Genomic DNA, 25,441 nt, shown 5'->3' with positions numbered 1-25,441 from the left:
GGATTTAATGAGAACAATTTCACCCCCTGTCCACTAGGGGTCAGTACCTGCAGCAGGTCCAACATGGTTCCACTGCGAGCAGCCTTGCCCTCTGGGGTGGCAGGAGGCAGATTACCCACGTTCCTACTCCTCAACTCCTCCACTGTCACCTCATGAGCCGCAATCTCTGCCCCGATGGTCTGCAAAGGATGGAGACGGGTTTAGAGGTCAGGGGTTAAACTGACATCCAATAACTAATTGTTGGCATTCGCTACATGTCTTTGTGGGACGTGTCAATGTAGTCGGTCAGATAGAAGATGAGTTTGTGTGTGTGTGTGGTGTGTGTGTGCATCTGTCTGCATGTGTGTACCTGGGCCTCTTGCGGTAGCTGGAAGGCATCTATGCGGTCGGTGAGGTAAGAGGTGAGTGTGTGGTCGAGCTGGGTCAGTGACTCCTGCAGAGCCTGGAGAACCTGCTCATTCTCTTTCAGAGTGGCCAGTTGCTGCTCTAGACTGATCTGACGGTTCACAGCCTAGATGGATGTCATATCAACATTAAGTCAATATACATAATATATAGACAAGTACATTACCAAACATATACTCATCTGCCTGTTTACAGCCTAGAAAATATAGAAATGGACATAATTCTGATATGTTCAAGACATACAGTACCAGTCAAATGTTTGGACACACCTACTCATTCAAGGGTTTTTCTTTATTTTTTATATTTTATGCATTGTAGAATAATAGTGAAGACATTAAAACTATGAAATAACACATATGGAATCATGTAATAACCAAAAAAGTATTAAACAAATCGCCAAAGTAGCCACCCTTTGACTTGATGACAGCTTTGCACTCTTGGCATTCTCTCAACCAGCTTCACCTGGAATGCTTTTCTAACAGTCCTGAAGAAGTTCCCACATATTCTGAACACTCGTTGGCTGCCATTCCTTCACTCTGCGGTCCAACACATCCCAAACCATCTCAATTGGGTTGAGGTCGGGTGATTGTGTAGGCCAGGTCTTCTGATGCAGCACTCCATCACTCAAATAGCCCTCACACAGCCTGGAGGTGTGTTGGGTCATTGTCCTGTTGAAAAACAAATGATAGTCCCACTAAGCACAAACCAGATGGGATGGCGTATCGCTACAGAATGCTGTGGTAGCCATGCTGGTGAGTGTGCCTTGAATTCTAAATAAATTACTGACAGTATCACCAGAAAAGCACCCCCAGACCATCACACCTCCTCCATGCTTCACGGTGGGAACCACACATGCAGAGATCATCCATTCACCTACTCTGCGGCTCACAAAGACACGGCAGTTGGAACCAAAAATCTCCAAGTTGGACCAAAGAACTGATTTCCACCTGTCTAATGTCCATTGCTTGTGTTTCTTGGCCCAAGCAAGTCTCTTCTTATTGGTGTCCTTTAGTGGTGGTTTCTTTGCAGCAATTCGACCATGAAGCCTTGATTCACGCAGTCTCCTCTGAACAGTTGATGTTGAGATGTGTCTGTTACTTGAACTCTGAAGCATTTATTTGGGATGCAATTTCTGAGGCTGGTAATTCTTATCATCTGCAGCAGAGCTAACTATGGGTCTTACTTTCCTGTTGCGGTCCTCATGAGAGCCAGTTTCATCATAGCGCTTGATGGTTTTTGCGACTGCACTTAAAGAAATGTTCAAAGTTCTTGAAATTTTCCACATTGACTGACCTTCATGTCTTAAAGTAATGATAGACTGTGGTTTTTATTTGTTTATTTGAGCTGTTCTTGCTATTTTACCAAACAGGTCTATCTTGTCACAACATAACTGATTGGCTCAAACGCATTAAGAAGGAAAGAAATTCCACAAATTAACTTTTAACAAGGCACACCTGTTAATTGAAATGCATTCCAAGTGACTACCTCATGAAGCTGGTTGAGAGAATGCCAAGAGTGTGCAAAGCTGTAATCAAGGCAAAGGGGGGCTCCTTCAAAGAATCTCAAATATAAAATATGTTTTGATTTGTTTAACACTTTTTTTGGTTACTACATGATTCCATATGTGTCACGCCCTGACCATAGTTTACTTTGTATTTTCTATGTTTTGATTGGTCAGGGTGTGATCTGAGTGGGCATTCTATGTTTCATGTCTTGTTCGTCTATTTCTATGTTCAGCCTGATATGGTTCTCAGTCAGAGGCAGGTGTTCATCATTGTCTCTGATTGGGAACCATATTTAGGTAGCCTGGGGTTCACTGTGTGTTTGTGGGTGATTGTTCCTGTCTATGTGTTTTCACCAGATAGGCTGTTTAGGTTTTCGTTACGTTTATTGTTTTTGTACAGATTCGTGTTTTACGTTTTTTCATTAAACATGAATCGCAATCGACACGCTGCATTTTGGTCCGACTCTCCTTCTCATAAAGAAAACCGTTACAGAATCACCCACCACCAACGGACCAAGCAGCGTGTCAACAGGCAGCAACAGCAGCGTAAAGAGGAATGGACATGGGAGGACGTTTTAGATGGCAAGGGCTGTTACACTTGGGAGGAGATACTGGCTGGAAGAGATCGCCTTCCATGGGAACAGGTGGAGGCACTTAGGAGAGCAGAGGCAGCCGGAGAGAGGAGCCGGCGATATGAGGGAACACGGCTGGCAAGGAAGCCCGAGAGGCACCCCCAAAAATTTCTTGGGGGGGGCTAACAGGGAGTATGGCTATGCCAGGTAGGAGACCTGGGCAGACTCCCTGTGCTTACCGGGGGGCTAGAGAGACCGGACAGACACCGTGTTATGCAGTGGTGCGCACGGTGTCTCCAGTGCGGGTGCATAGCCCGGTGCGGTATATTCCAGCTCCGCGTGTCTGCCGGGCTAGATTGAGCGTCGAGCCTAATGCCATGAAGCCGGCTCTACGCAGCTGGTCCCCAGTGCGTCTCCTTGGGCCGGCTTACATGGCACCAGCCTTGCGCTCGGTGTCTCCGGTTCGCCTGCATAGCCCAGTGCGGGCTATTCCACCTCGCCGCACTGGCAGGGCGACCGTGAGCATTCAACCAGGTAAGGTTGGGCAGGCTCGGTGCTCAAGAGCTCCAGTGCGCCTGCACGGTCCGGTTTTTCCAGTACCACCTCCACACCCCAGCCCTCCGGTAGCAGCTCCCCGCACCAGGCTTCCTGTGCGTGTCCTCGGCCCAGTACCACCAGTGCCAGCACCACGCATCAGGCCTACAGTGCGCCTCGCCTGTCCAGCGCTGCCAGAGCCTCCCTTCTCTTCAGCGCTGTCGGAGTCTCCTGCCTGTTTAGCGCTGTTAGAGCCTGCCTTCTCTACAGCGCTGCCGGAGTCTCCCGCCTGTTCAGAACTGCCAGTTAGCATAGAGCTGCCAGTTAGCATAGAGCTGCCAGTTAGCAAGGAGCTGCCAGTCTGCAAGGAGCTGCCAGTCTGCATAGAGCTGCCAGTCTGCATGGAGCTGCCAGTCTGCAAGGAGCCGCCAGAGCTGCCAGTCTGCAGGATGCCGCCAAAGCTGCCAGTCTGCAAGGAGCCGCCAGAGCTGCCAGTCTGCAAGGAGCCGCCAGAGCTGCCAGTTAGCATGGAGCAGCCAGGGCCGCCAGTCAGCATGGAGCAGCCAGGGCCGCCAGTCAGCATGGAGCAGCCAGGGCCGCCAGTCAGCATGGAGCAGCCAGGGCCGCCAGTCAGCATGGAGCAGCCAGTCAGCATGGAGCAGCCAGTCAGCATGGAGCAGCCAGTCAGCATGGAGCAGCCAGAGCAGCCAGTCAGCATGGAGCAGCCAGAGCTGCCAGTCAGCATGGAGCAGTCAGTCAGCATGGAGCAGCCAGTCAGCATGGAGCAGCCAGAGTTGCCAGTCAGCATGGAGCAGCCAGTCAGCATGGAGCAGCCAGAGCTACCAGTCATCATGGAGCAGCCAGAGCAGTCTGCCAGCATGGAGCAGCCAGAGCTGTCAGTCAGCATGGAGCAGCCAGAGCAGCCAGTCTGTGTCGACCAGTCTCTTCCAGATCTGCCAGTCGTCCAGACTCTTCCAGATCTGCCAGTCGACCAGACTCTTCCAGATCTGCCAGTCGACCAGACTCTTCCAGATCTGCCAGTCGACCAGACTCTTCCAGATCTGCCCGTCGTCCAGACTCTTCCAGATCTGCCCGTCGTCCAGACTCTTCCAGATCTGCCAGTCGTCCAGACTCTTCCAGATCTGCCAGTCGTCCAGACTCTTCCAGATCTGCCAGTCGTCCAGACTCTTCCAGATCTGCCAGTCGTCCAGACTCTTCCAGATCTGCCAGTCGTCCAGACTCTTCCAGATCTGCCAGTCGTCCAGACTCTTCCAGATCTGCCAGTCGTCCAGACTCTTCCAGATCTGCCAGTCGTCCAGACTCTTCCAGATCTGCCAGTCGTCCAGACTCTTCCAGATCTGCCAGTCGACCAGACTCTTCCAGATCTGCCAGTCGGCCAGATTCTCCCAGATCTGCCAGTCGTCCAGATTCTCCCGGATCCGCCAGTCAGCCAGGATCTTCCAGAACCGCCAGCCAGCCAGGATCTGCCGGATCCAACCACCTGCCTGAGCTTCTTCTCAGTGCTGAGCTTCTTCTCAGTGCTGAGCTTCCTCTCAGGGCTGAGCTACCCATCTGTCCCGAGTTACCTCTGTCCCGAGCTGTCCCTCTGTCCCATGTTATCATTGTGGTGGGTAACCTATTTAGGGACGTTTAGGAGGGGGATTAAAACTGTCATGGAGTGGGGTCCACGTCCAGCGCCAGAGCCGCCACCGCGGACAGATGCCCACCCAGACCCTCCCCTATAGGTTCAGGTTTTGCGGCCGGAGTCCGCACCTTGGGGGGGGGGTACTGTCACGCCCTGACCATAGTTTACTTTGTATTTTCTATGTTTTGATTGGTCAGGGTGTGATCTGAGTGGGCATTCTATGTTTCATGTCTTGTTCGTCTATTTCTATGTTCAGCCTGATATGGTTCTCAGTCAGAGGCAGGTGTTCATCATTGTCTCTGATTGGGAACCATATTTAGGTAGCCTGGGGTTCACTGTGTGTTTGTGGGTGATTGTTCCTGTCTATGTGTTTTCACCAGATAGGCTGTTTAGGTTTTCGTTACGTTTATTGTTTTTGTACAGATTCGTGTTTTACGTTTTTTCATTAAACATGAATCGCAATCGACACGCTGCATTTTGGTCCGACTCTCCTTCTCATAAAGAAAACCGTTACAGAATCACCCACCACCAACGGACCAAGCAGCGTGTCAACAGGCAGCAACAGCAGCGTAAAGAGGAATGGACATGGGAGGACGTTTTAGATGGCAAGGGCTGTTACACTTGGGAGGAGATACTGGCTGGAAGAGATCGCCTTCCATGGGAACAGGTGGAGGCACTTAGGAGAGCAGAGGCAGCCGGAGAGAGGAGCCGGCGATATGAGGGAACACGGCTGGCAAGGAAGCCCGAGAGGCACCCCCAAAAATTTCTTGGGGGGGGGCTAACAGGGAGTATGGCTATGCCAGGTAGGAGACCTGGGCAGACTCCCTGTGCTTACCGGGGGGCTAGAGAGACCGGACAGACACCGTGTTATGCAGTGGTGCGCACGGTGTCTCCAGTGCGGGTGCATAGCCCGGTGCGGTATATTCCAGCTCCGCGTGTCTGCCGGGCTAGATTGAGCGTCGAGCCTAATGCCATGAAGCCGGCTCTACGCAGCTGGTCCCCAGTGCGTCTCCTTGGGCCGGCTTACATGGCACCAGCCTTGCGCTCGGTGTCTCCGGTTCGCCTGCATAGCCCAGTGCGGGCTATTCCACCTCGCCGCACTGGCAGGGCGACCGTGAGCATTCAACCAGGTAAGGTTGGGCAGGCTCGGTGCTCAAGAGCTCCAGTGCGCCTGCACGGTCCGGTTTTTCCAGTACCACCTCCACACCCCAGCCCTCCGGTAGCAGCTCCCCGCACCAGGCTTCCTGTGCGTGTCCTCGGCCCAGTACCACCAGTGCCAGCACCACGCATCAGGCCTACAGTGCGCCTCGCCTGTCCAGCGCTGCCAGAGCCTCCCTTCTCTTCAGCGCTGTCGGAGTCTCCTGCCTGTTTAGCGCTGTTAGAGCCTGCCTTCTCTACAGCGCTGCCGGAGTCTCCCGCCTGTTCAGAACTGCCAGTTAGCATAGAGCTGCCAGTTAGCATAGAGCTGCCAGTTAGCAAGGAGCTGCCAGTCTGCAAGGAGCTGCCAGTCTGCATAGAGCTGCCAGTCTGCATGGAGCTGCCAGTCTGCAAGGAGCCGCCAGAGCTGCCAGTCTGCAGGATGCCGCCAAAGCTGCCAGTCTGCAAGGAGCCGCCAGAGCTGCCAGTCTGCAAGGAGCCGCCAGAGCTGCCAGTTAGCATGGAGCAGCCAGGGCCGCCAGTCAGCATGGAGCAGCCAGGGCCGCCAGTCAGCATGGAGCAGCCAGGGCCGCCAGTCAGCATGGAGCAGCCAGGGCCGCCAGTCAGCATGGAGCAGCCAGTCAGCATGGAGCAGCCAGTCAGCATGGAGCAGCCAGTCAGCATGGAGCAGCCAGAGCAGCCAGTCAGCATGGAGCAGCCAGAGCTGCCAGTCAGCATGGAGCAGTCAGTCAGCATGGAGCAGCCAGTCAGCATGGAGCAGCCAGAGTTGCCAGTCAGCATGGAGCAGCCAGTCAGCATGGAGCAGCCAGAGCTACCAGTCATCATGGAGCAGCCAGAGCAGTCTGCCAGCATGGAGCAGCCAGAGCTGTCAGTCAGCATGGAGCAGCCAGAGCAGCCAGTCTGTGTCGACCAGTCTCTTCCAGATCTGCCAGTCGTCCAGACTCTTCCAGATCTGCCAGTCGACCAGACTCTTCCAGATCTGCCAGTCGACCAGACTCTTCCAGATCTGCCAGTCGACCAGACTCTTCCAGATCTGCCCGTCGTCCAGACTCTTCCAGATCTGCCAGTCGTCCAGACTCTTCCAGATCTGCCAGTCGTCCAGACTCTTCCAGATCTGCCAGTCGTCCAGACTCTTCCAGATCTGCCAGTCGTCCAGACTCTTCCAGATCTGCCAGTCGTCCAGACTCTTCCAGATCTGCCAGTCGTCCAGACTCTTCCAGATCTGCCAGTCGTCCAGACTCTTCCAGATCTGCCAGTCGTCCAGACTCTTCCAGATCTGCCAGTCGTCCAGACTCTTCCAGATCTGCCAGTCGACCAGACTCTTCCAGATCTGCCAGTCGGCCAGATTCTCCCAGATCTGCCAGTCGTCCAGATTCTCCCGGATCCGCCAGTCAGCCAGGATCTTCCAGAACCGCCAGCCAGCCAGGATCTGCCGGATCCAACCACCTGCCTGAGCTTCTTCTCAGTGCTGAGCTTCTTCTCAGTGCTGAGCTTCCTCTCAGGGCTGAGCTACCCATCTGTCCCGAGTTACCTCTGTCCCGAGCTGTCCCTCTGTCCCATGTTATCATTGTGGTGGGTAACCTATTTAGGGACGTTTAGGAGGGGGATTAAAACTGTCATGGAGTGGGGTCCATGTCCAGCGCCAGAGCCGCCACCGCGGACAGATGCCCACCCAGACCCTCCCCTATAGGTTCAGGTTTTGCGGCCGGAGTCCGCACCTTGGGGGGGGGGTACTGTCACGCCCTGACCATAGTTTACTTTGTATTTTCTATGTTTTGATTGGTCAGGGTGTGATCTGAGTGGGCATTCTATGTTTCATGTCTTGTTCGTCTATTTCTATGTTCAGCCTGATATGGTTCTCAGTCAGAGGCAGGTGTTCATCATTGTCTCTGATTGGGAACCATATTTAGGTAGCCTGGGGTTCACTGTGTGTTTGTGGGTGATTGTTCCTGTCTATGTGTTTTCACCAGATAGGCTGTTTAGGTTTTCGTTACGTTTATTGTTTTTGTACAGATTCGTGTTTTACGTTTTTTCATTAAACATGAATCGCAATCGACACGCTGCATTTTGGTCCGACTCTCCTTCTCATAAAGAAAACCGTTACAATATGTGTTATTTCACAGTTTTTATGTCTTCACTATTATTCTACAATGTAGAAAATAGTACAAATAAAGAAAAAACCTGAATTTGTAATTATTTAACCTTTATTTAACTAAGCAAGTCAGTTAAGAACAAATTCTTATTTACAGTGACGGCCTAGGAACAGTGGGTTAACTGCCTTGTTCAGGGGCAGAAAGACAGATTTTGTCCTTGTCAGTTCGGAGATTCGATCTTGCAACCTTTCGGTTACTGGCCCAACACTCTAACCACTAGGCTACCTGAATGAGTAGGTGTGTCCAAACCTTTGACTGGTACTGTATATAAGTAAGCATTTCACTGTTAGTCTATGCCTGTTGTTAATGGAGCATGTGACGAATACAATTAGATTTGATTTATTATCTACTACCATATACACAATTCACAAATAGAAAACAAGATGTTGTCGAGGATCGTTTCTCACAAACAAAGATGCAGAAAGAGACAGACAGCCACTTGATGGCTATGTACAAAGACGGTTGTTTTTCTCATTCCGCACGCACGCACACACGCACACACAGACACACACAGACACACACAGACACACACAGACACACACAGACCTGGTGGCTGAGCTGATCATAGCAGGAGTTGAAGGTCTCTAGTCTCTCTGAGATAAGTTCGTCCAGGATGCCCCCATCTATCAGGGTCTGACCCAACTCCCTGATCTGTGTCCTGTTGTCACCTGGGTGGCGCAACACACATTCCAACGACTAGAGAGAGAGAAAGAGGAGGGGAGAAGAGAGGGAGAGAGAAAGAATAAAGGTGACAGGGTGAGAGAGAGAAGGGGAGGAAAGAGGGAAAGAGAGAGGGTGACATGTCAGTGTTTATATACACTATATATACACAAGAGTATGTGGACACCCCTTCAAATTAGTGGATTCGGCTATTACAGCCACACCCATTGATCACAGGTGTAGAAAATGGAGCACACAGCTATGCAATCTCCATAGCCAAACATTGGCAGTAGAATGGCCTTACTGAAGAGCTCAGTGACTTTCAACGTGGCACCATCATAGGATGCCACCTTTCCAAGTCAGTTCATAAAGTTTCTGCCCTGCTAGAGCTGTCCCGGTCAACTGTAAGTGCTGTTATTGTAAAATGGACGTCAAGGAGCAACAACGGCTCAGGCACAAAGTGGTAGGCAAAACACAAGCTCACAGAACTTGACCGCTGAAGTGCGTAGCATGTAAAAATTGTCTGTTTTGGGTTGTAACACTCACTACCGAGTTCCAAACTACCTCTGGAAGCAATGTCAGCGCAATAACTGTTCGTCGGGAGCATCATGAAATGGGTTTCTATGGCTGAGCAGCCACACACAAGTCTAAGATAACCATGTGCAATACCAAGCGTCGGCTGGAGTGGTGTAAAGCTCACTGCCATTGGGCTCTGGAGCAGTGGAAACGCGTTCTCTAGGGTGATGAATCCAGCTTCACCATCTGGCAGGCCAATGGACAAATCTGGGTTTGGCAGATGCCAGGAGAATGCTACCTGCCCCAATGCATAGTGCCAACTGTAAAGTTTGGTGGAGGAATAATGGTCTGGGGCTGTTCTTCATGGTTCGGGCTAGGCCCCTTAGTTCCAGTGAAGGGAAATCTTAACGCTACAGCATACAATGACATTCTAGACAATTCTGTGCTTCCAAATTTGTGGCAACAGTTTAAGGATGGCCCCTTCCTGTTTCATCATGTCCCCCGTGCACAAAGCTTGGTCCATACAGAAATGGTTTGTTGAGATAGGTGTGGAAGAACTTGACTGGCCTGCACAGAGCCCTGACCTCAACCCCATCGAACACCTTTGAGATGAATTGTTACACCGACCGCGAGCCAGGCTTAATTGCCCAACATCAGTGCCCGACCTCACTAATGCTCTTGTGGCTGAATGGAAGCAAGTCCCCGCAGCAATGTTCCAACATCTAGTGGAAAGCCTTCCTAGAAGAGTGGAGGCTGTTATAGCAGCAAAGGGGAGGACCAACTCCATATTAATGCCCATGATTTTTTTATGAGATGTTCGACAAGGTGTCCACATACTTTTGGTCATGCCGTGTAGGTCGGTGTCACTCTTAGGTAGGCAGACAGAGTGCTGGAGTCTGCCCAAAGAGGACAGACTGGTGACATTATCAAAGTAAGAGAAACAGACAGAACACAAAACAATACCTTATAGGGTCAAAAGGAAAAGACAAGTGAATAACACAAAAGAAAGGGGGAAAGGGAGACAATTTAATAAAGAGGGTGAGTCAGAGTGGTGGGAAGGACGGGGGGTGGAGGGATTAAAGGAGAGAGCATATGATAAAGTGGAGGGGAGAGAATGAGAGATGACAAAGGAAAGAAGAAGATTGGATAGGTTTAAATAGAGATATCTACCTCCAAAGCCTTGTTGACAGCCTCAGTGCTCTCAGGTAGGTTCTCTGTAGCCTGAAGCTTCTCCTCCAACGTGTTGAGCCAGGCCTGCTCCAGGTCCAGGTACTGCAGCAGCTCCATCCAACACGACCACACCTCCTACAGAGGAGACCACATGAACACGGACATATATACAACCACCTTACTGTATGATATGAACACAAATACAACAAAGAACCAGTGCCTCATAAGTTGTTTGGACTAGTCTTATCAAACTCTTTACCTCCAGGGTGTGACACTTGCTCTTGAAGCGGTCACATAGTTTCTGATAGTTCCCCAGGACTCCCCCCAGCTCCTCTGTCAGGTCCTGGCCACTGCCACCAGGGGTCGTCTTAGCCTTAGCCACCAACATGTTAATGTTGTCCTTCAATATCTTCACTCTCACCTCCTTCTGTAACACATCCTCTTTAGCCCTCTAAGTAGGGAGGGGAGAGAAGGGAAGAGATGAGGCAAAGAGGAAAGAAAGAGACATGCCAGATTATCAGGATAGTATTTTCACATAAGAGGGGCCATAACTGGCTACATAGCATTAAAGTGGGATTCTTTTGGTTTAGTTTGTAGGACTTTCTTTCTAGAAGGAATGAGGAGTTCCTAGTTTTTTTTTAAATGTCAAAGTTCTGTCCTCTGTTCCCCACCTTCATCTCTTCCAGTGCCCCCTCCAGCTCCTCAGGACTCTTGTACTCAAAGTCTCTCATGAGGAACTCCTCGTCCACCTGGGCCATCCATTCCTGCATCTCTGCCAAGTCTTTCCTTAGGTTCACCTGCCTCTCCTGGCTCTCACTCACACGCTCCTGGTGGCTCAGCAGCTACCCAGAGACAACACAGAGATAACACGGACCACTGTCAGGTTACACAGGGTAGCAAGTACACAGAGTGTCTTAACAACATGTCAGGTTTTAAATAAGACACTGACATTAACAAAAGGATATACAGAAAAGTGTATGAGCTGTTCAGTATGCAGGCTTCATTTATTTTAGTGGATAGATCAGCTTTAATATTACAAATTGTGGCTTCTATCCATGTAATTATCTGCATCATTTCCAATCCCCATATATTATTTTGTAAATATATATAATTGTATATATTTTTGTAATATATTTCCCCTAACCCTACCACCCCTCCCCTAATTGGAGTAAACTAATGGAAAACAATACTTAAGCTTCTACTTTCAGTTTATACAGTCTATATATTTTAGACAGTATATTCTACATTAGTTATCTTATGTTTGTTTTTAGTCCCCGCCTTCAGCTACTCTCAGCCCCTCCCATCTATCTCTGAAGACCATCCAGTCCCAGCCTTCAGCTACTCTCAGCCCCTCCCATCTATCTCTGAAGACCATCCAGTCCCAGCCTTCAGCTACTCTCAGCCCCTCCCATTTATCTCTGTAGACCATCCAGTCCCAGCCTTCAGCTACTCTCAGCCCCTCCCATCTATCTCTGTAGACCATCCAGTCCCCACCTTCAGCTACTCTCAGCCCCTCCCATCTATCTCTGAAGACCATCCAGTCCCAGCCTTCAGCTACTCTCAGCCCCTCCCATCTATCTCTGTAGACCATCCAGTCCCAGCCTTCAGCTACTCTCAGCCCCTCCCATCTATCTCTGTAGACCATCCAGTCCCAGCCTTCAGCTACTCTCAGCCCCTCCCATCTATTTCTGAAGACCATCCAGTCCCAGCCTTCAGCTACTCTCAGCCCCTCCCATTTATCTCTGTAGACCATCCAGTCCCAGCCTTCAGCTACTCTCAGCCCCTCCCATCTATCTCTGTAGACCATCCAGTCCCAGCCTTCAGCTACTCTCAGCCCCTCCCATCTATCTCTGAAGACCATCCAGTCCCAGCCATTCAGCTACTCTCAGCCCCTCCCATTTATCTCTGTAGACCATCCAGTCCCAGCCTTCAGCTACTCTCAGCCCCTCCCATCTATCTCTGAAGAACATCCAGTCCCAGCCTTCAGCTACTCTCAGCCCCTCCCATCTATTTCTGTAGACCATCCAGTCCCAGCCTTCAGCTACTCTCAGCCCCTCCCATTTATCTCTGAAGACCATCCAGTCCCAGCCTTCAGCTACTCTCAGCCCCTCCCATCTATTTCTGAAGACCATCCAGTCCCAGCCTTCAGCTACTCTCAGCCCCTCCCATCTATTTCTGAAGACCATCCAGTCCCAGCCTTCAGCTACTCTCAGCCCCTCCCATTTATCTCTGTAGACCATCCAGTCCCAGCCTTCAGCTACTCTCAGCCCCTCCCATTTATCTCTGTAGACCATCCAGTCCCAGCCTTCAGCTACTCTCAGCCCCTCCCATCTATTTCTGAAGACCATCCAGTCCCAGCCTTCAGCTACTCTCAGCCCCTCCCATTTATCTCTGTAGACCATCCAGTCCCAGCCTTCAGCTACTCTCAGCCCCTCCCATCTATTTCTGAAGACCATCCAGTCCCCGCCTTCAGCTACTCTCAGCCCCTCCCATCTATCTCTGAAGACCATCCAGTCCCAGCCTTCAGCTACTCTCAGCCCCTCCCATCTATTTCTGAAGAACATCCAGTCCCAGCCTTCAGCTACTCTCAGCCCCTCCCATCTATCTCTGAAGACCATCCAGTCCCAGCCTTCAGCTACACTCAGCCCCTCCCATCTATCTCTGAAGAACATCCAGTCCCAGCCTTCAGCTACTCTCAGCCCCTCCCATCTATCTCTGAAGACCATCCAGTCCCAGCCTTCAGCTACTCTCAGCCCCTCCCATTTATCTCTGTAGACCATCCAGTCCCAGCCTTCAGCTACTCTCAGCCCCTCCCATCTATCTCTGAAGACCATCCAGTCCCAGCCTTCAGCTACTCTCAGCCCCTCCCATCTATCTCTGAAGACCATCCAGTCCCAGCCTTCAGCTACTCTCAGCCCCTCCCATCTATCTCTGAACACCATCCAGTCCCAGCCTTCAGCTACTCTCAGCCCCTCCCATCTATCTCTGAAGAACATCCAGTCCCAGCCTTCAGCTACTCTCAGCCCCTCCCATCTATCTCTGAAGACCATCCAGTCCCAGCCTTCAGCTACACTCAGCCCCTCCCATCTATCTCTGAAGACCATCCAGTCCCAGCCTTCAGCTACTCTCAGCCCCTCCCATTTATCTCTGAAGACCATCCAGTCCCAGCCATTCAGCTACTCTCAGCCCCTCCCATTTATCTCTGAAGACCATCCAGTCCCAGCCATTCAGCTACTCTCAGCCCCTCCCATTTATCTCTGAAGACCATCCAGTCCCAGCCTTCAGCTACTCTCAGCCCCTCCCATCTATCTCTGAAGACCATCCAGTCCCAGCCTTCAGCTACTCTCAGCCCCTCCCATCTATCGCTGAAGACCATCCAGTCCCAGCCTTCAGCTACTCTCAGCCCCTCCCATCTATCGCTGAAGACCATCCAGTCCCAGCCATTCAGCTACTCTCAGCCCCTCCCATTTATCTCTGAAGACCATCCAGTCCCAGCCATTCAGCTACTCTCAGCCCCTCCCATTTATCTCTGTAGACCATCCAGTCCCAGCCTTCAGCTACTCTCAGCCCCTCCCATCTATCTCTGAAGACCATCCAGTCCCAGCCTTCAGCTACACTCAGCCCCTCCCATCTATCTCTGAAGACCATCCAGTCCCAGCCATTCAGCTACTCTCAGCCCCTCCCATTTATCTCTGTAGACCATCCAGTCCCAGCCTTCAGCTACTCTCAGCCCCTCCCATCTATCTCTGAAGACCATCCAGTCCCAGCCTTCAGCTACACTCAGCCCCTCCCATCTATCTCTGAAGACCATCCAGTCCCAGCCTTCAGCTACTCTCAGCCCCTCCCATCTATCGCTGAAGACCATCCAGTCCCAGCCATTCAGCTACTCTCAGCCCCTCCCATTTATCTCTGAAGACCATCCAGTCCCAGCCATTCAGCTACTCTCAGCCCCTCCCATTTATCTCTGTAGACCATCCAGTCCCAGCCTTCAGCTACTCTCAGCCCCTCCCATCTATCTCTGAAGACCATCCAGTCCCAGCCTTCAGCTACACTCAGCCCCTCCCATCTATCTCTGAAGACCATCCAGTCCCAGCCATTCAGCTACTCTCAGCCCCTCCCATTTATCTCTGTAGACCATCCAGTCCCAGCCTTCAGCTACTCTCAGCCCCTCCCATCTATCTCTGAAGACCATCCAGTCCCAGCCTTCAGCTACACTCAGCCCCTCCCATCTATCTCTGAAGACCATCCAGTCCCAGCCATTCAGCTACTCTCAGCCCCTCCCATCTATCTCTGAAGACCATCCAGTCCCAGCCATTCAGCTACTCTCAGCCCCTCCCATTTATCTCTGAAGACCATCCAGTCCCAGCCATTCAGCTACACTCAGCCCCTCCCATCTATCTCTGAAGACCATCCAGTTGATTTCTAGCTGTCATATGTTTTCCACTGTGCTGTGATGTTTTCTGAACCTTTCTATTCTCATAGTTTCTACAGATTGTAAATTAGGGATACACATTTTTGCCAAGAGTATTATTATATTATTGATCGATTGTCTGTTTTTTCAAGTCCCACAGCAGTGCTATTTGCAAAGTTAGCTCCAAGTAAATGTTGTAATTTTTTTTTCCATTCCTGAACCGGCGACCAAAACAAGCTACATATGGGCAGTACCAAAACAAGTGATCTAATGACACTGTCTCTTTGCAGCAAAATCTGCAGAGCTGGGATGGTTGTATCACCTATTTACAGTGCATTCGAAAGTATTCAAACCCCTTGAAGTTTTCCACATTTTGTTACGTTACAGCCTTATTAAAAAAAAAACAATTGGGGGGGGGTTTTCACATCAATACACCATAATAACAAAATAAAAAAAAAACTATTGATTAATACATGTTGATTACATTTAATACATTTTAGAATAAGGCTGTAACGTAACAAAATCTGCAAAAAGTCAAGGGTTTTGAATACTTTCTATCCAGTGTTGTTTTGAACTGTCCTCTTCTTCCTCACCTGTTTGCTCAGTGTCTCCCACCTCCCCTGGCACTCCTCCAGTTTAGCCTGCCCCCAGTGGGCCAACTCTGGTACTGCAGCCCCCTGCACAGCCAATACGTTCTCTCCTATCTGCTTCACTAAACTCTCCACTGACTCCATCTCACTCACATACTCCTAAGAAGGAGATGGGGGAGAGAGGGGCATGGGTTATAACATTGCAGTACTTTAGGTCTAACAGTTCAAAGTTTTGTTTGTTTTTGAATGGTGTGACCTATGACCTTGCACTGGTTGAGCTCTTCCTGTAGTCTCTGTGCATCTCCCTGGCCCTTGGCATTCCGTGACATCAGTTCCTGTACGCCATCCAGCCAGCGCTCCACCTCCACCACACGCACCTGGAAACAACATCATCGTGAACGTCAGTGACAACAATCACTGCCTTATTTTGTCATTGCTTGGGTCCAATAGAAGTTCCATTGATGTTTAAGCAGAATAGAGGCAGGATATTCTACAGGACAGTTTTCTACCTGATTGTCCTTCAGGCTACCCAGGATGCACTGCAGCGTGCCCAGCTCCTCGCGTGCCCTGGAGGAGAGCTGACTCCATCTTTGTAGTTCTGCAGGGTCCGAGGCCTGCTGCATCTGCTCTATCTCTATACACAGAGCCTAAGGCGAGAGGGAGAAAAAACTACATGACCCATAACCCATTAATCTGCAGCTGAGGGACAAATTATAGGACAGTTGTCAGGTGTGGTAGGTAGCCTAGATAGAGGTGAGTAGGCCGATCTGAGACAGTCAGTCTGCAGGGTGTGTTTAAACCTCAGGGGCAGGAGCAGCGTTTGAGGCAGCAGCTGCAGCCTGCAGCAGTAGGAACGTGCATGGTAGACTGGTTGCAGTCTGAGGGTTGAAGCTCTGAGCCACAGGCAGCAGGCAGGGTGCCCAGAAAGTTCCCAGGCTGCACTGGCACCATGCTTTATCTACCACGATAACGAGGCCTACAGCCGACCCACATTCCTACAGACTCTCTCTCAATCACACACACACACACACACACACACACGCACACACACGCATGCACACACACGCATGCACACACACGCACACACACACACGCATGCACACACACGCACGCACACACACACGCACACACACACACACACACACGCACACACACGCACGCACACACACACGCACACACACACGCACACACACACACACACACACACACACACACACACACACACACACACACACACACACACACACACAAACACACCCTTGCAAGCGCAAACATACACACACATCCCTCTTTCTCCTCTGTTGCGGTTGAAAGATTAAAGAGGGACGTATAGGTGTGAGAATGGGCCCATTGTATGTTGGAACCAGAGCAGACAGACATCTAATAGGTCTGGACTCAGCCATTAACAGATAACCCACAAATACACTGCTACACGATAACACACAGACAACTGGAACACAGTACAGAGAAAGATGAATAAAAGCCTCGAAGCCACACACCTGTGCCCGCTCCACTGCCCCCTCCGTTGTAGGCACATCCATGATGGCTTCCCGCAGTGTGCCCAGTCTAGCCTCCAGACCATCTACGAGGTCAGTCCCAGACACACTGACCACAGGAATCTGGTCACCCTGAACCACCTGTATTATCTGGGCCCTCTGGTCATCAACATACTGGAGGCTGGCCAGCGCTGCAACACAGACAGGGGGAGAGGAGACACTGTTAAGTCAAGGGTTATAGTATCTAGTTGCCACAAGGGGTCAGAGTATTGTTTTGGGAATTCCCATAGGTACTGGCTGTTATAATTTGTGGCTGTTATGAACTCACTGAGCTCTCTGTGGGTGGGTGGGTGTGTTTGTGCGCCTTCCATTTCCCTGTATGTCAGAGATAGAGCGTGTGCTGCACATTTGCCCAGGGCTCCAGATGTTTGCTGTGTGTGCCTCATGGCAAGCCTAAATGAGGCTGCGCAACTAATGCAAGCCAGTGGTTCATACCCGCTGAACCTTCAATATGCCACAGTAAACACAATGAAAACAGAAAAATGCATCAACATACTTCAACAGAATGTGCTAAATTCAACCCTGTTGGGCAGAAATTAACACAACGCACACTGCTCTCACGGGCATGAGTACTCTCACATAATCTGCCTGTGTTTATATACAGCAGACAGAGAGAGAGGGAGGGGAGAAAAGGGAGAGAGAGAGGCCCAATGAAAGACTGCCTCTCTGAAGCAGAAACAAAATGGTTTTCCTCAGGGCAGTTGCACACACACACACACCTTTTAAGGTCAGAAGACAAATAGGCCTCTCCAATATACTTTTACATTCTTTTCGAGCAGGTCTCATAAATTCCAGGAGAAAAATGTTGATTGATTTCAGAACTCCTAAAACTCAAAACCTGGTCCTTGGGAGCTTGGCAGAGACCACCCACCCACACACACACACACACACCCACACACACACACACACACACACACACACACACACACACGGTCCTGCGTATTCAGTGGTCATATAAGGGCATCATCGATTACTTCTATCCAACCAAGGCTGGATATAAAGCTGATGTCATATCACAGCTCCAGCAGTAAGAGCCAGTAGAGTTCATTGATCTGGCATCAATCCTGTAGCCTCAGTAAAAACTATGTAAGGTTTAGGACCGCCACCACTGATGAAGTGCTGAAAGAACACAAGTCCATTCATTGGGCATTGATAAAGCTTTGACCCAATGGCGACCAAGCATTTTTAAAGCGTTTATACAGTGTTGTCAGAGCACGGGTCAAGTCCCTGCATTGATTTCGAGTAAATGTTAAAGCAATGTTGTGGTCCCATACCGGCATTGATCTCCTGCTCCCTGGTCTGTAGCTGCTGCAGTGTGGAGGCCTGGTGGGCAGAGACAGTGGCCATGTTGGCTGTGAGAGTGGGCGGGACATCTATTGACTCCACCTCTGCAGAGAGCTGGTCCAATCGTGGGCTCAGGGCAGTCAGCTGGGCCAACCGTGACTGGAGACAGAGATACAAACAGATAAGACGAAAGGGTAAACAGACTTCACGACACATCTGTTGACATGATTTGTGATGTCTAACAGTTTCAGTGGGGGTCGTCTCCATGGCAATAATCCAGCCAGAGGTCAGGGTGAGGGTGATGGTTCTATGGGTTGGGTTCTAACCTGGCACTCTGTCCTGAGGGTTCTAAGGGCAGCCTCATCAGATCTGGTACTGTCTGTTCCACTCAGCCACTGGTCCTGTTCTCCCAGAACCTTGTCCACAGCAGCCAACTCAGAGTAGAGGCTCCTGACCCGGGTCTGGGCCTGGACCCAGTCACACAGAGCCTTCAGCTCACTCACACACCCCTCCCATTCAGCCTCCACCACATCTATATCACACCTGATAGAGTCCACACTCACTCCCTCTACAGAGAGGGAGGAGGTAGGGAAGGATAGGAGTGAAGGAGAGAGAAATAGAAATGAGGGAGGGGGAGAAGGGTGAGATAGACGCAAGGAGAATGAGGCAAATAAAATGTAGGGGAGATTGAGAAAAGGAGAGAAGGGAGAAAGAGGTGGAAAGGTTAAACAAAACCACACCAACACTAAAACACCAATACTTCTCCATCTTTCCTTACTGTTATCCTGCTGTAAACAAATAAAGCAGGAGTGCCTGAGCGTTTCACTGCACTGTAAATGAAGCCAGGAGCCTCAAGTCCTGCTGCAGGTTTTTATGACAATACCTGCAAACACACAAGTCATGCTTACTGGCAACCAGTAAAAATCAGGTTTAAAAATACCCCCAAATATACAACAGCTGTGGAAAAATGATCTTACGAGACCAACACTAGTAAATACTGAGGAACAGGATATTTCTGCAAGAGCCAATAAATACATTAAAACCTGTTTTAAGTGAGGATAGGCATTGGTCTGAAGACGAAAAAGAAAGGAAATTCACATGAGCACCACAATGACTATTCTACCCATGCTCTACCAAGGTTTTCCAGCACACAGCTCTGATCTACGACAGTAGCTATGTTGGTATTGTACTTCAATCTATGTGTACAAACAAGCTTTTAAAACAAACCTCACCTAGGAGATATGTACTTTATGAAATGAAGGTCAAGTAGAGTGAACCAATATCCAATCATATCAACAGAAATTATTCATAAAATAATGTGTAACTGTACAAATGTGAAACACAAAATACAAACATAATAAATAAAGGTACTGCTTTTTTGCTTTTCTGGGGATTCCCTACCTTTCTCCAGGGGTTCCATCAGGCGCCGCCCTCCTTGGGTCACCTGACCAACCTGAGCCTCCTTCGACAACAGCTGCGCCTCCAAAGCCTACAGTGATTGGATGACAGACATGCAATCAACTCATCAAAAAGTTTTCCATTGATCGCAAAGTACAACCTTTTGCCAACGCCAAATTGAGAGCACCTAATGTTACCTGTAAATGCATCATGGAAGCTGTATTTTTTAATGGACCTACCTGTAGTTTTTCCTGAAGGTCGGGGTTTTCAGGGTCAGTAGAGGCCAGGGTCTGAGCTGAAACTTTCCATGTGTTCAGCCATCTCAAGAGGTCAGATAAGTCAGTTTCCAACCTGATGGAGCAGAGAGAGTTCGGTTCTGTACTGATGTAGTTGTCTGTATGTGAGTGTGTGAGTGTGTGTGTTCCAGTCCTTACCCTCCCCTGAGTTCCGACTCATCTGTCTCCACCAGTCGTCTCTTGGGAGGAGTGGGCGGGGCCAGCTCTTGGTCGTCAAGCACCTTCTCCGGCTGTGCTGCCGCCACAGCGACAGTTTCCATCACAACTGTCTCCATTGCGACGCGTTCCTCAATCTGAGCCATCCCAGAGGCCTTCGTCACGGCCTCCGTCACCTTGGCAATGGTTCAGAACATGCGTGTGAGCGACTGATTGGAACCGGGCTGAACAGAGAACCCAACAGGACAAATGAACTGGATCAAAATGACCACTGTGGTATTGTGACTAGTAAATGCCTATGGGCAGTCTGACACCACCATAGCCTGGTATACAGGTATATAGTCATTTACATCCTATGCACAAGACAGTGCAGTGGCTTGACTGCTTTTTAATCCTGTTGTTCTTCTCTTATTTGGAGGTTACCATCCACTAATGGCTCTTTGGACAGACCAGTGAGAAACTATGCAACCTGCTGACTCTGTTTCAAGTTGCAAGTTTTATTAGTCGTACGTACAAGATACACAAGATACACACAATCCAACGAAATTGCTTACTTGCAGGTTTCTTTCAAAAATGCAACAAGAAATTATAAAAGATAAGAATATGAAAATAAAGTAAGTGGTTCAGTAGAATAGAATAAACGTTTTAGCATAAGTGTAAAAGGCTCTGCATGGTCAATCCGACATCTGCAGTGGCCATACAGCATTTATTAGATATGGCCTCTGCAGAAGTCAGGGCATTCCTACTTCTTGTGCTTCACAGGGCAGTTGTGAAGGAAGTTGTCAAGGAGGTCAACCAATCATGTCAATGCGGAGCTACTGTATATGGAGCCCTTCGGATTGTTACAGAATTTGGGAGGCGCAAGGCGATGCGGTACGAAGCTCGATTGGGCCTCCGCAAGCCTCTGGAGGCTCTGCAATAACGTCACAGAAAAGTATGGTCAGTTCAGCAGTTCAGCAGTCTGATGGCTTGTAGATAGAAACTATCTCTGAGCCTGCTGGTATCAGACCTCACGCTCTGATACCGTCTGCCTGACGCTAAGGGAGTGAACAGTTCGTGGCTGGGGTGTGTGGGTTCCTTGATTATGCTGCTGGACTTCCTCAGGCACCGTTTCAAGTACGTCCTGGATGTGTGGGAACACGGCCCCAGTGATGTACTGGGATGTACTGGGATTTTGAGTCACTCGGGGTGGCATGCCGAATTTCTTCATCCACCTTATGAATTGGAGACGCTATTACTCCCTCTCGACAAGAGTGGTAGGGTTTTTGGTCCATGTCAAGTTCTCGGTGATGTGAACGGCGAACTTATAACTGCTGACTCTCTACTGCAGTCCCGTTGATGTGGATCAGGTCTGTGTTCCCTCCACTGCTTCCTGAAGTCAACAATCAACTCCTTAGTTTAGCTGACATTAAGGGAGAGGTTGTTGTCCTGGCACCACAATGCCAGTTCACTTCCCACCTCCCTATAAGCAAACTTGATGATGGAGTTTGTGTCATGCAAACAGCGAGAACAGGGAGTACAGCAGAGGGCTGAGGACACACCCATGAGGGGCCTCTGTGTCATTGTGAGGTCATTGTGAGGAGGTGTTATTTATTTATTATTTTTATTTCACCAGGTAAGCTAGTTGAGAGCAAGTTCTCATTTACAACTGCGACCTGGCCAAGATAAAGCAAAGCAGAATGACACAAACAACAACACAGAGTTACACATGGAATAAACAAGCGTACATTCAATAACACAATAGAAAAAAACTAAGTCTATATACAGTGTTTACAAATGGCGTGAGGAGGTAAGGCAATAAATAGGCCATAGTAGCGAAGTAATTACAGTTTAGTAAATTAACACTGGAGTGATAGATAAGCAGATGATGATGTGCAAGTAGAAATACCGGTGTGCAAAAGAGCAGAAAAGTAAATAAAAAACAATATGGGGATGAGGTAGGGAGATTGGGTGGGCTATTTACAGATGGGCTATGTACAGCTGCAGCGATCGGTTAGCTGATGTTTAAAGTTAGTGAGGGAAATATAAGTCTCCAGCTTCAGCGATTATTGCAATTCGTTCCAGTCATTGGCAGCAGAGAACAGGGAGTAAAGGCAGCCAAAGAGGTGTTGGCTTTGGGGATGATCAGTGAGATATACCTGCTGGAGCGCATGCTACGGGTGGGTGTTGTTATCGTGACCAGTGAGCTGAGATAAGGCGGAGCATTACCTAGCATAGACTTATAGATGACCTGGAGCCAGTGGGTCTGGCGACGAATATGTAGCGAGGGCCAGCCGACTTGAGCATACAGGTCGCAGTGGTGGGTGGAATAAGGGGCTTTGGTGACAAAACGGATGGCACTGTGATAGACTGCATCCAGTTTGCTGAGTAGAGTATTGGAAGCTATTTTGTAAATGACATCGCTGAAGTCAAGGATCGGTAGGATAGTCCGTTTTACGAGGGTATGTTTGAGTGAAGGAGGCTTTGTTGCGAAATAGGAAGCCGATTCTCGATTTAATTTTGGATTGTGTTGTTGCCAGTCCTTGCAGCCAGTGGTCTGCAAGGATTGCAGCCTGTGGTCTGTCCGTCAGGGTCCAAGATCCAGTTGCAGAGGGTAGTGTCGAGACCCAGGGTTCTGAGTTTGGTGTTGAGCTTGGAGGGAACAATAGTGTTGAATGTTGAACTGTAGTCAATCAACAGTATTCTCACATAGGTGTTCCTCTTGGTTGAATGTGTCAGCTGAATGTTTTTCATACCATTTGGGCTCCATGATAATTAGGTAATTAAGTGACATGAGGACAGGAATTGAGCTGCCTACACACACAGGTTTGTGTCTGTGTCTCCACAAGCTCAGGTCTTGTTGAGGTGTTATGATATTGGGACTGACACACACACACACACACACACACACACACAAACCTGGTAGGAGCAGTCCTCTAGTCTCTGGACCAGGTTATCCCATCTCTGGGTCAGCTCCTCTGTGTCTCCTTCGATCCTCGCCCCCGCCTCGGCGCTTCTCAGCAGTGACCTCACATCCTGTCCCGCATCTCTCAGCTGGTCAAGTGTCCGCCGCTTCTTCTCCATGTCCTCCTTCAGGAGCTAGGGTACGGGCAAGCCACAGGGGTCAAAGGTTACTAGCCGACCTCAAATGCATCTGCAGTTAGCATGTGGTTCGCAAAGTAATAATAAACAGAATAGAAAAGATGTTGGGTGTTGCTAATCGTTTCCAGCGGTCATTTCTGTGTGTCTAGACTATACTGTAGCCCACAGCAACCATAGAGATTCACATTATAAATGTATTATAAATGATAAGAAAACATTTCCCAAAGCTCTAAATCTCAGGCTGAACTTTTTGATTGCCTTATATTACCTTTGACATTCCTGATAATATAGTTGGTAATAAAACATGAAGCCAAATATGAATTTCCTCGTCCGCCTGCACTTCGGCAAAAACGAGCCCACTCTTTATATCACAGAGCTCTTAGAAAGGATACGGCAATTTGATTTTGCAGGTAAATGCTAACGTCATTCATGAACGTAGCCTAGCAATTAGCATGTCGTAGCATCTTGTGGCACACCACTTACCGCTAATCTGCGGACATTAGCATTCATCTCTCCCGGGTCCTTGAAGGCGTTGGTCTGAACCTCACCTAAGGCCGCCTCTTTCTCTGTCAGCCACGCTTGGAACAAACTCTGAAAGACGAACGAGTGAATAGGTTAACCTTTTGACATAACACAAACAAAGGGATGAGTTCTGGAGCTATGGGACTAGTTGATGTGTGAGCTCATTTTAGAGCTCATTTTGAATTAGGGAAGACCTGAGATTATTGAATTACCTGAACCTCATAACAAACAGTCAAACTCAAGTCTCGCTAGACTGAGATCCTATGTCTGTGTATACAAGGCTTTCTCCAGTACTCCAACTACAGTAAAGGAACTTGGAGCTCATTCTCAATGAGTGGACTTTTCTCAGTTTAGTAGCAGTCAAGTCAAAATAAAAATGTGGGTATGTGTGTTTGTGTTCACCTGGTCCTCCAGCAGCTGCTGCCACACCAGGAGGATGTCCTGTAACTTGTGCCACCTCTCCTCTGTCCACCGACACACTGCTGCCCAGCGCTCTCCCAGAGACTGAGAGGAGGAAGAGAGGGTAAGACAGAGAGAAAGGGAGATTTAGCCATTCACTTGAAATCAACAATTAACAAGACTTAATTTAAGCTTTACTCTTACCTGCAGTTGGTCCTCCAGTGCAGCAGTGGCGCTCTCTCCACTATTCTCATCTACCACCACCACCATGTGTGTCAGAGAGTTGACCTTCACCTGCTCTGCCTCCAGGTCATTCTGCAACCCCTGGATCAACACAAACCATTAACAGCCCCGTACAGGGCAATCATAGCACAGGCACCATCAAGCTTTATAGGGGGCCATTTATGGTGGTCACAAATTTAAAGGTGATATTGCTTAAAAACTGCCGTATTGGGAGTACTGTGAACACAGCTGTCCTATCAGATTGTCAAGTTATATTTTTACTTTGTGATGCCCAATCAAACCATTTGTTTACTTTGTGCCAGTCAATCAAATGTTCCCTTACTTTGTGCTGCTCTATCTGGGCCTTGTACCCCTCCACGTCTCCCGCCATTGGCTCTATCTCCATCTTTCTGATTCGCTCCTCCGTCTTTGTCAGCCAATCAGAGAGCTGCTGCAGCTGCTGCTGCTGAAGGTCCATCAGAACCTCGTGGAGCCTAGAGAGAGAAAACAGAGAGAGAGAAATATAGAAAGAGAAAGAGAGGAGGAAGAGAGAGCGAGAGGGAGGGAAAGAGTGTGGGGAGAGTGTGCTGTGAATGGTGAAAGACCAACTGTGTGACCAACAGAGCACGCGATAGCAGTCTATTCAGCTGCTTCAGCATAGACTATGTGATAATTAATGACCTCATAATACACTGGGGGGATGACAATGCAGCACACATACTGTACTCACAAGTCACAACGGGTACACACACACACTCTTCAACCAACCATGGGTCTGTGTGTCATGTAAGCATAGCCTCAAAATAATCTGGTCAGGGACAAGGACATTATTCAATTGATAATAACAAGACTAAGGGAGCTCTTTTGTGAGACTTCAGCACAGCTTTTGACATTAAAAACAAATGTGATATGGCTTTACAAACTCTGCCATATGGTGGATTAAGAGCTACCTATTCATCAGAACACAGAGGGTTTTCTTTAATGGAAGCCTCTCTAAAGTAAACCAGGTAGAGTGTGGTATACCTTAAGGCAGCTGTCTTAGCCCATTACTGTTTTCTATTTTTACTAATGACCTTTAACACGCCTTGAATAAAGCCTGTGTGTCTATGTGCACTGACGACTCAACATTATATACGTCAGCTACCACAGCAAATGAAAACACTGCAACACTTAGAGAGCTGCAGTCACTTAGAATGGGGGGCTAGTAAT

General features: G+C 49.1%; 1 protein-coding gene across 6 annotated transcripts in view; it reads right to left on the bottom strand.

The window, feature by feature from the left end:
- Window positions 1-25,441, bottom strand: part of utrn (utrophin) — a 341,113-nt gene that overhangs the window by 238,671 nt on the left and 77,001 nt on the right. For all 6 annotated transcript variants that reach the window (XM_036975991.1, XM_036975995.1, XM_036975989.1 and 3 more), the window contains 20 exons: window positions 24,576-24,726; window positions 24,215-24,334; window positions 24,014-24,115; window positions 23,573-23,680; window positions 22,907-23,086; window positions 19,991-20,184; window positions 19,796-19,907; window positions 19,560-19,647; window positions 18,485-18,726; window positions 18,149-18,317; window positions 16,818-17,005; window positions 15,828-15,965; window positions 15,582-15,695; window positions 15,322-15,477; window positions 10,989-11,159; window positions 10,577-10,768; window positions 10,318-10,452; window positions 8,518-8,667; window positions 350-511; window positions 48-179 (listed from right to left, as the gene is read on the bottom strand). In XM_036975991.1, coding sequence (XP_036831886.1) covers window positions 48-179; window positions 350-511; window positions 8,518-8,667; window positions 10,318-10,452; window positions 10,577-10,768; window positions 10,989-11,159; window positions 15,322-15,477; window positions 15,582-15,695; window positions 15,828-15,965; window positions 16,818-17,005; window positions 18,149-18,317; window positions 18,485-18,726; window positions 19,560-19,647; window positions 19,796-19,907; window positions 19,991-20,184; window positions 22,907-23,086; window positions 23,573-23,680; window positions 24,014-24,115; window positions 24,215-24,334; window positions 24,576-24,726 — 3,004 coding nt within the window. The remainder of the gene's footprint in view (window positions 1-47; window positions 180-349; window positions 512-8,517; window positions 8,668-10,317; window positions 10,453-10,576; window positions 10,769-10,988; window positions 11,160-15,321; window positions 15,478-15,581; window positions 15,696-15,827; window positions 15,966-16,817; window positions 17,006-18,148; window positions 18,318-18,484; window positions 18,727-19,559; window positions 19,648-19,795; window positions 19,908-19,990; window positions 20,185-22,906; window positions 23,087-23,572; window positions 23,681-24,013; window positions 24,116-24,214; window positions 24,335-24,575; window positions 24,727-25,441) is intronic.

The sequence above is a fragment of the Oncorhynchus mykiss genome, chromosome 4 (genome assembly GCF_013265735.2).
Source record: "Oncorhynchus mykiss isolate Arlee chromosome 4, USDA_OmykA_1.1, whole genome shotgun sequence".
In the NCBI taxonomy this organism is placed as follows: domain Eukaryota; kingdom Metazoa; phylum Chordata; class Actinopteri; order Salmoniformes; family Salmonidae; genus Oncorhynchus; species Oncorhynchus mykiss.
The sequence above is the reverse complement of the archived record's forward strand: the minus strand, read 5'-3'. Positions and strand labels throughout refer to the sequence as shown.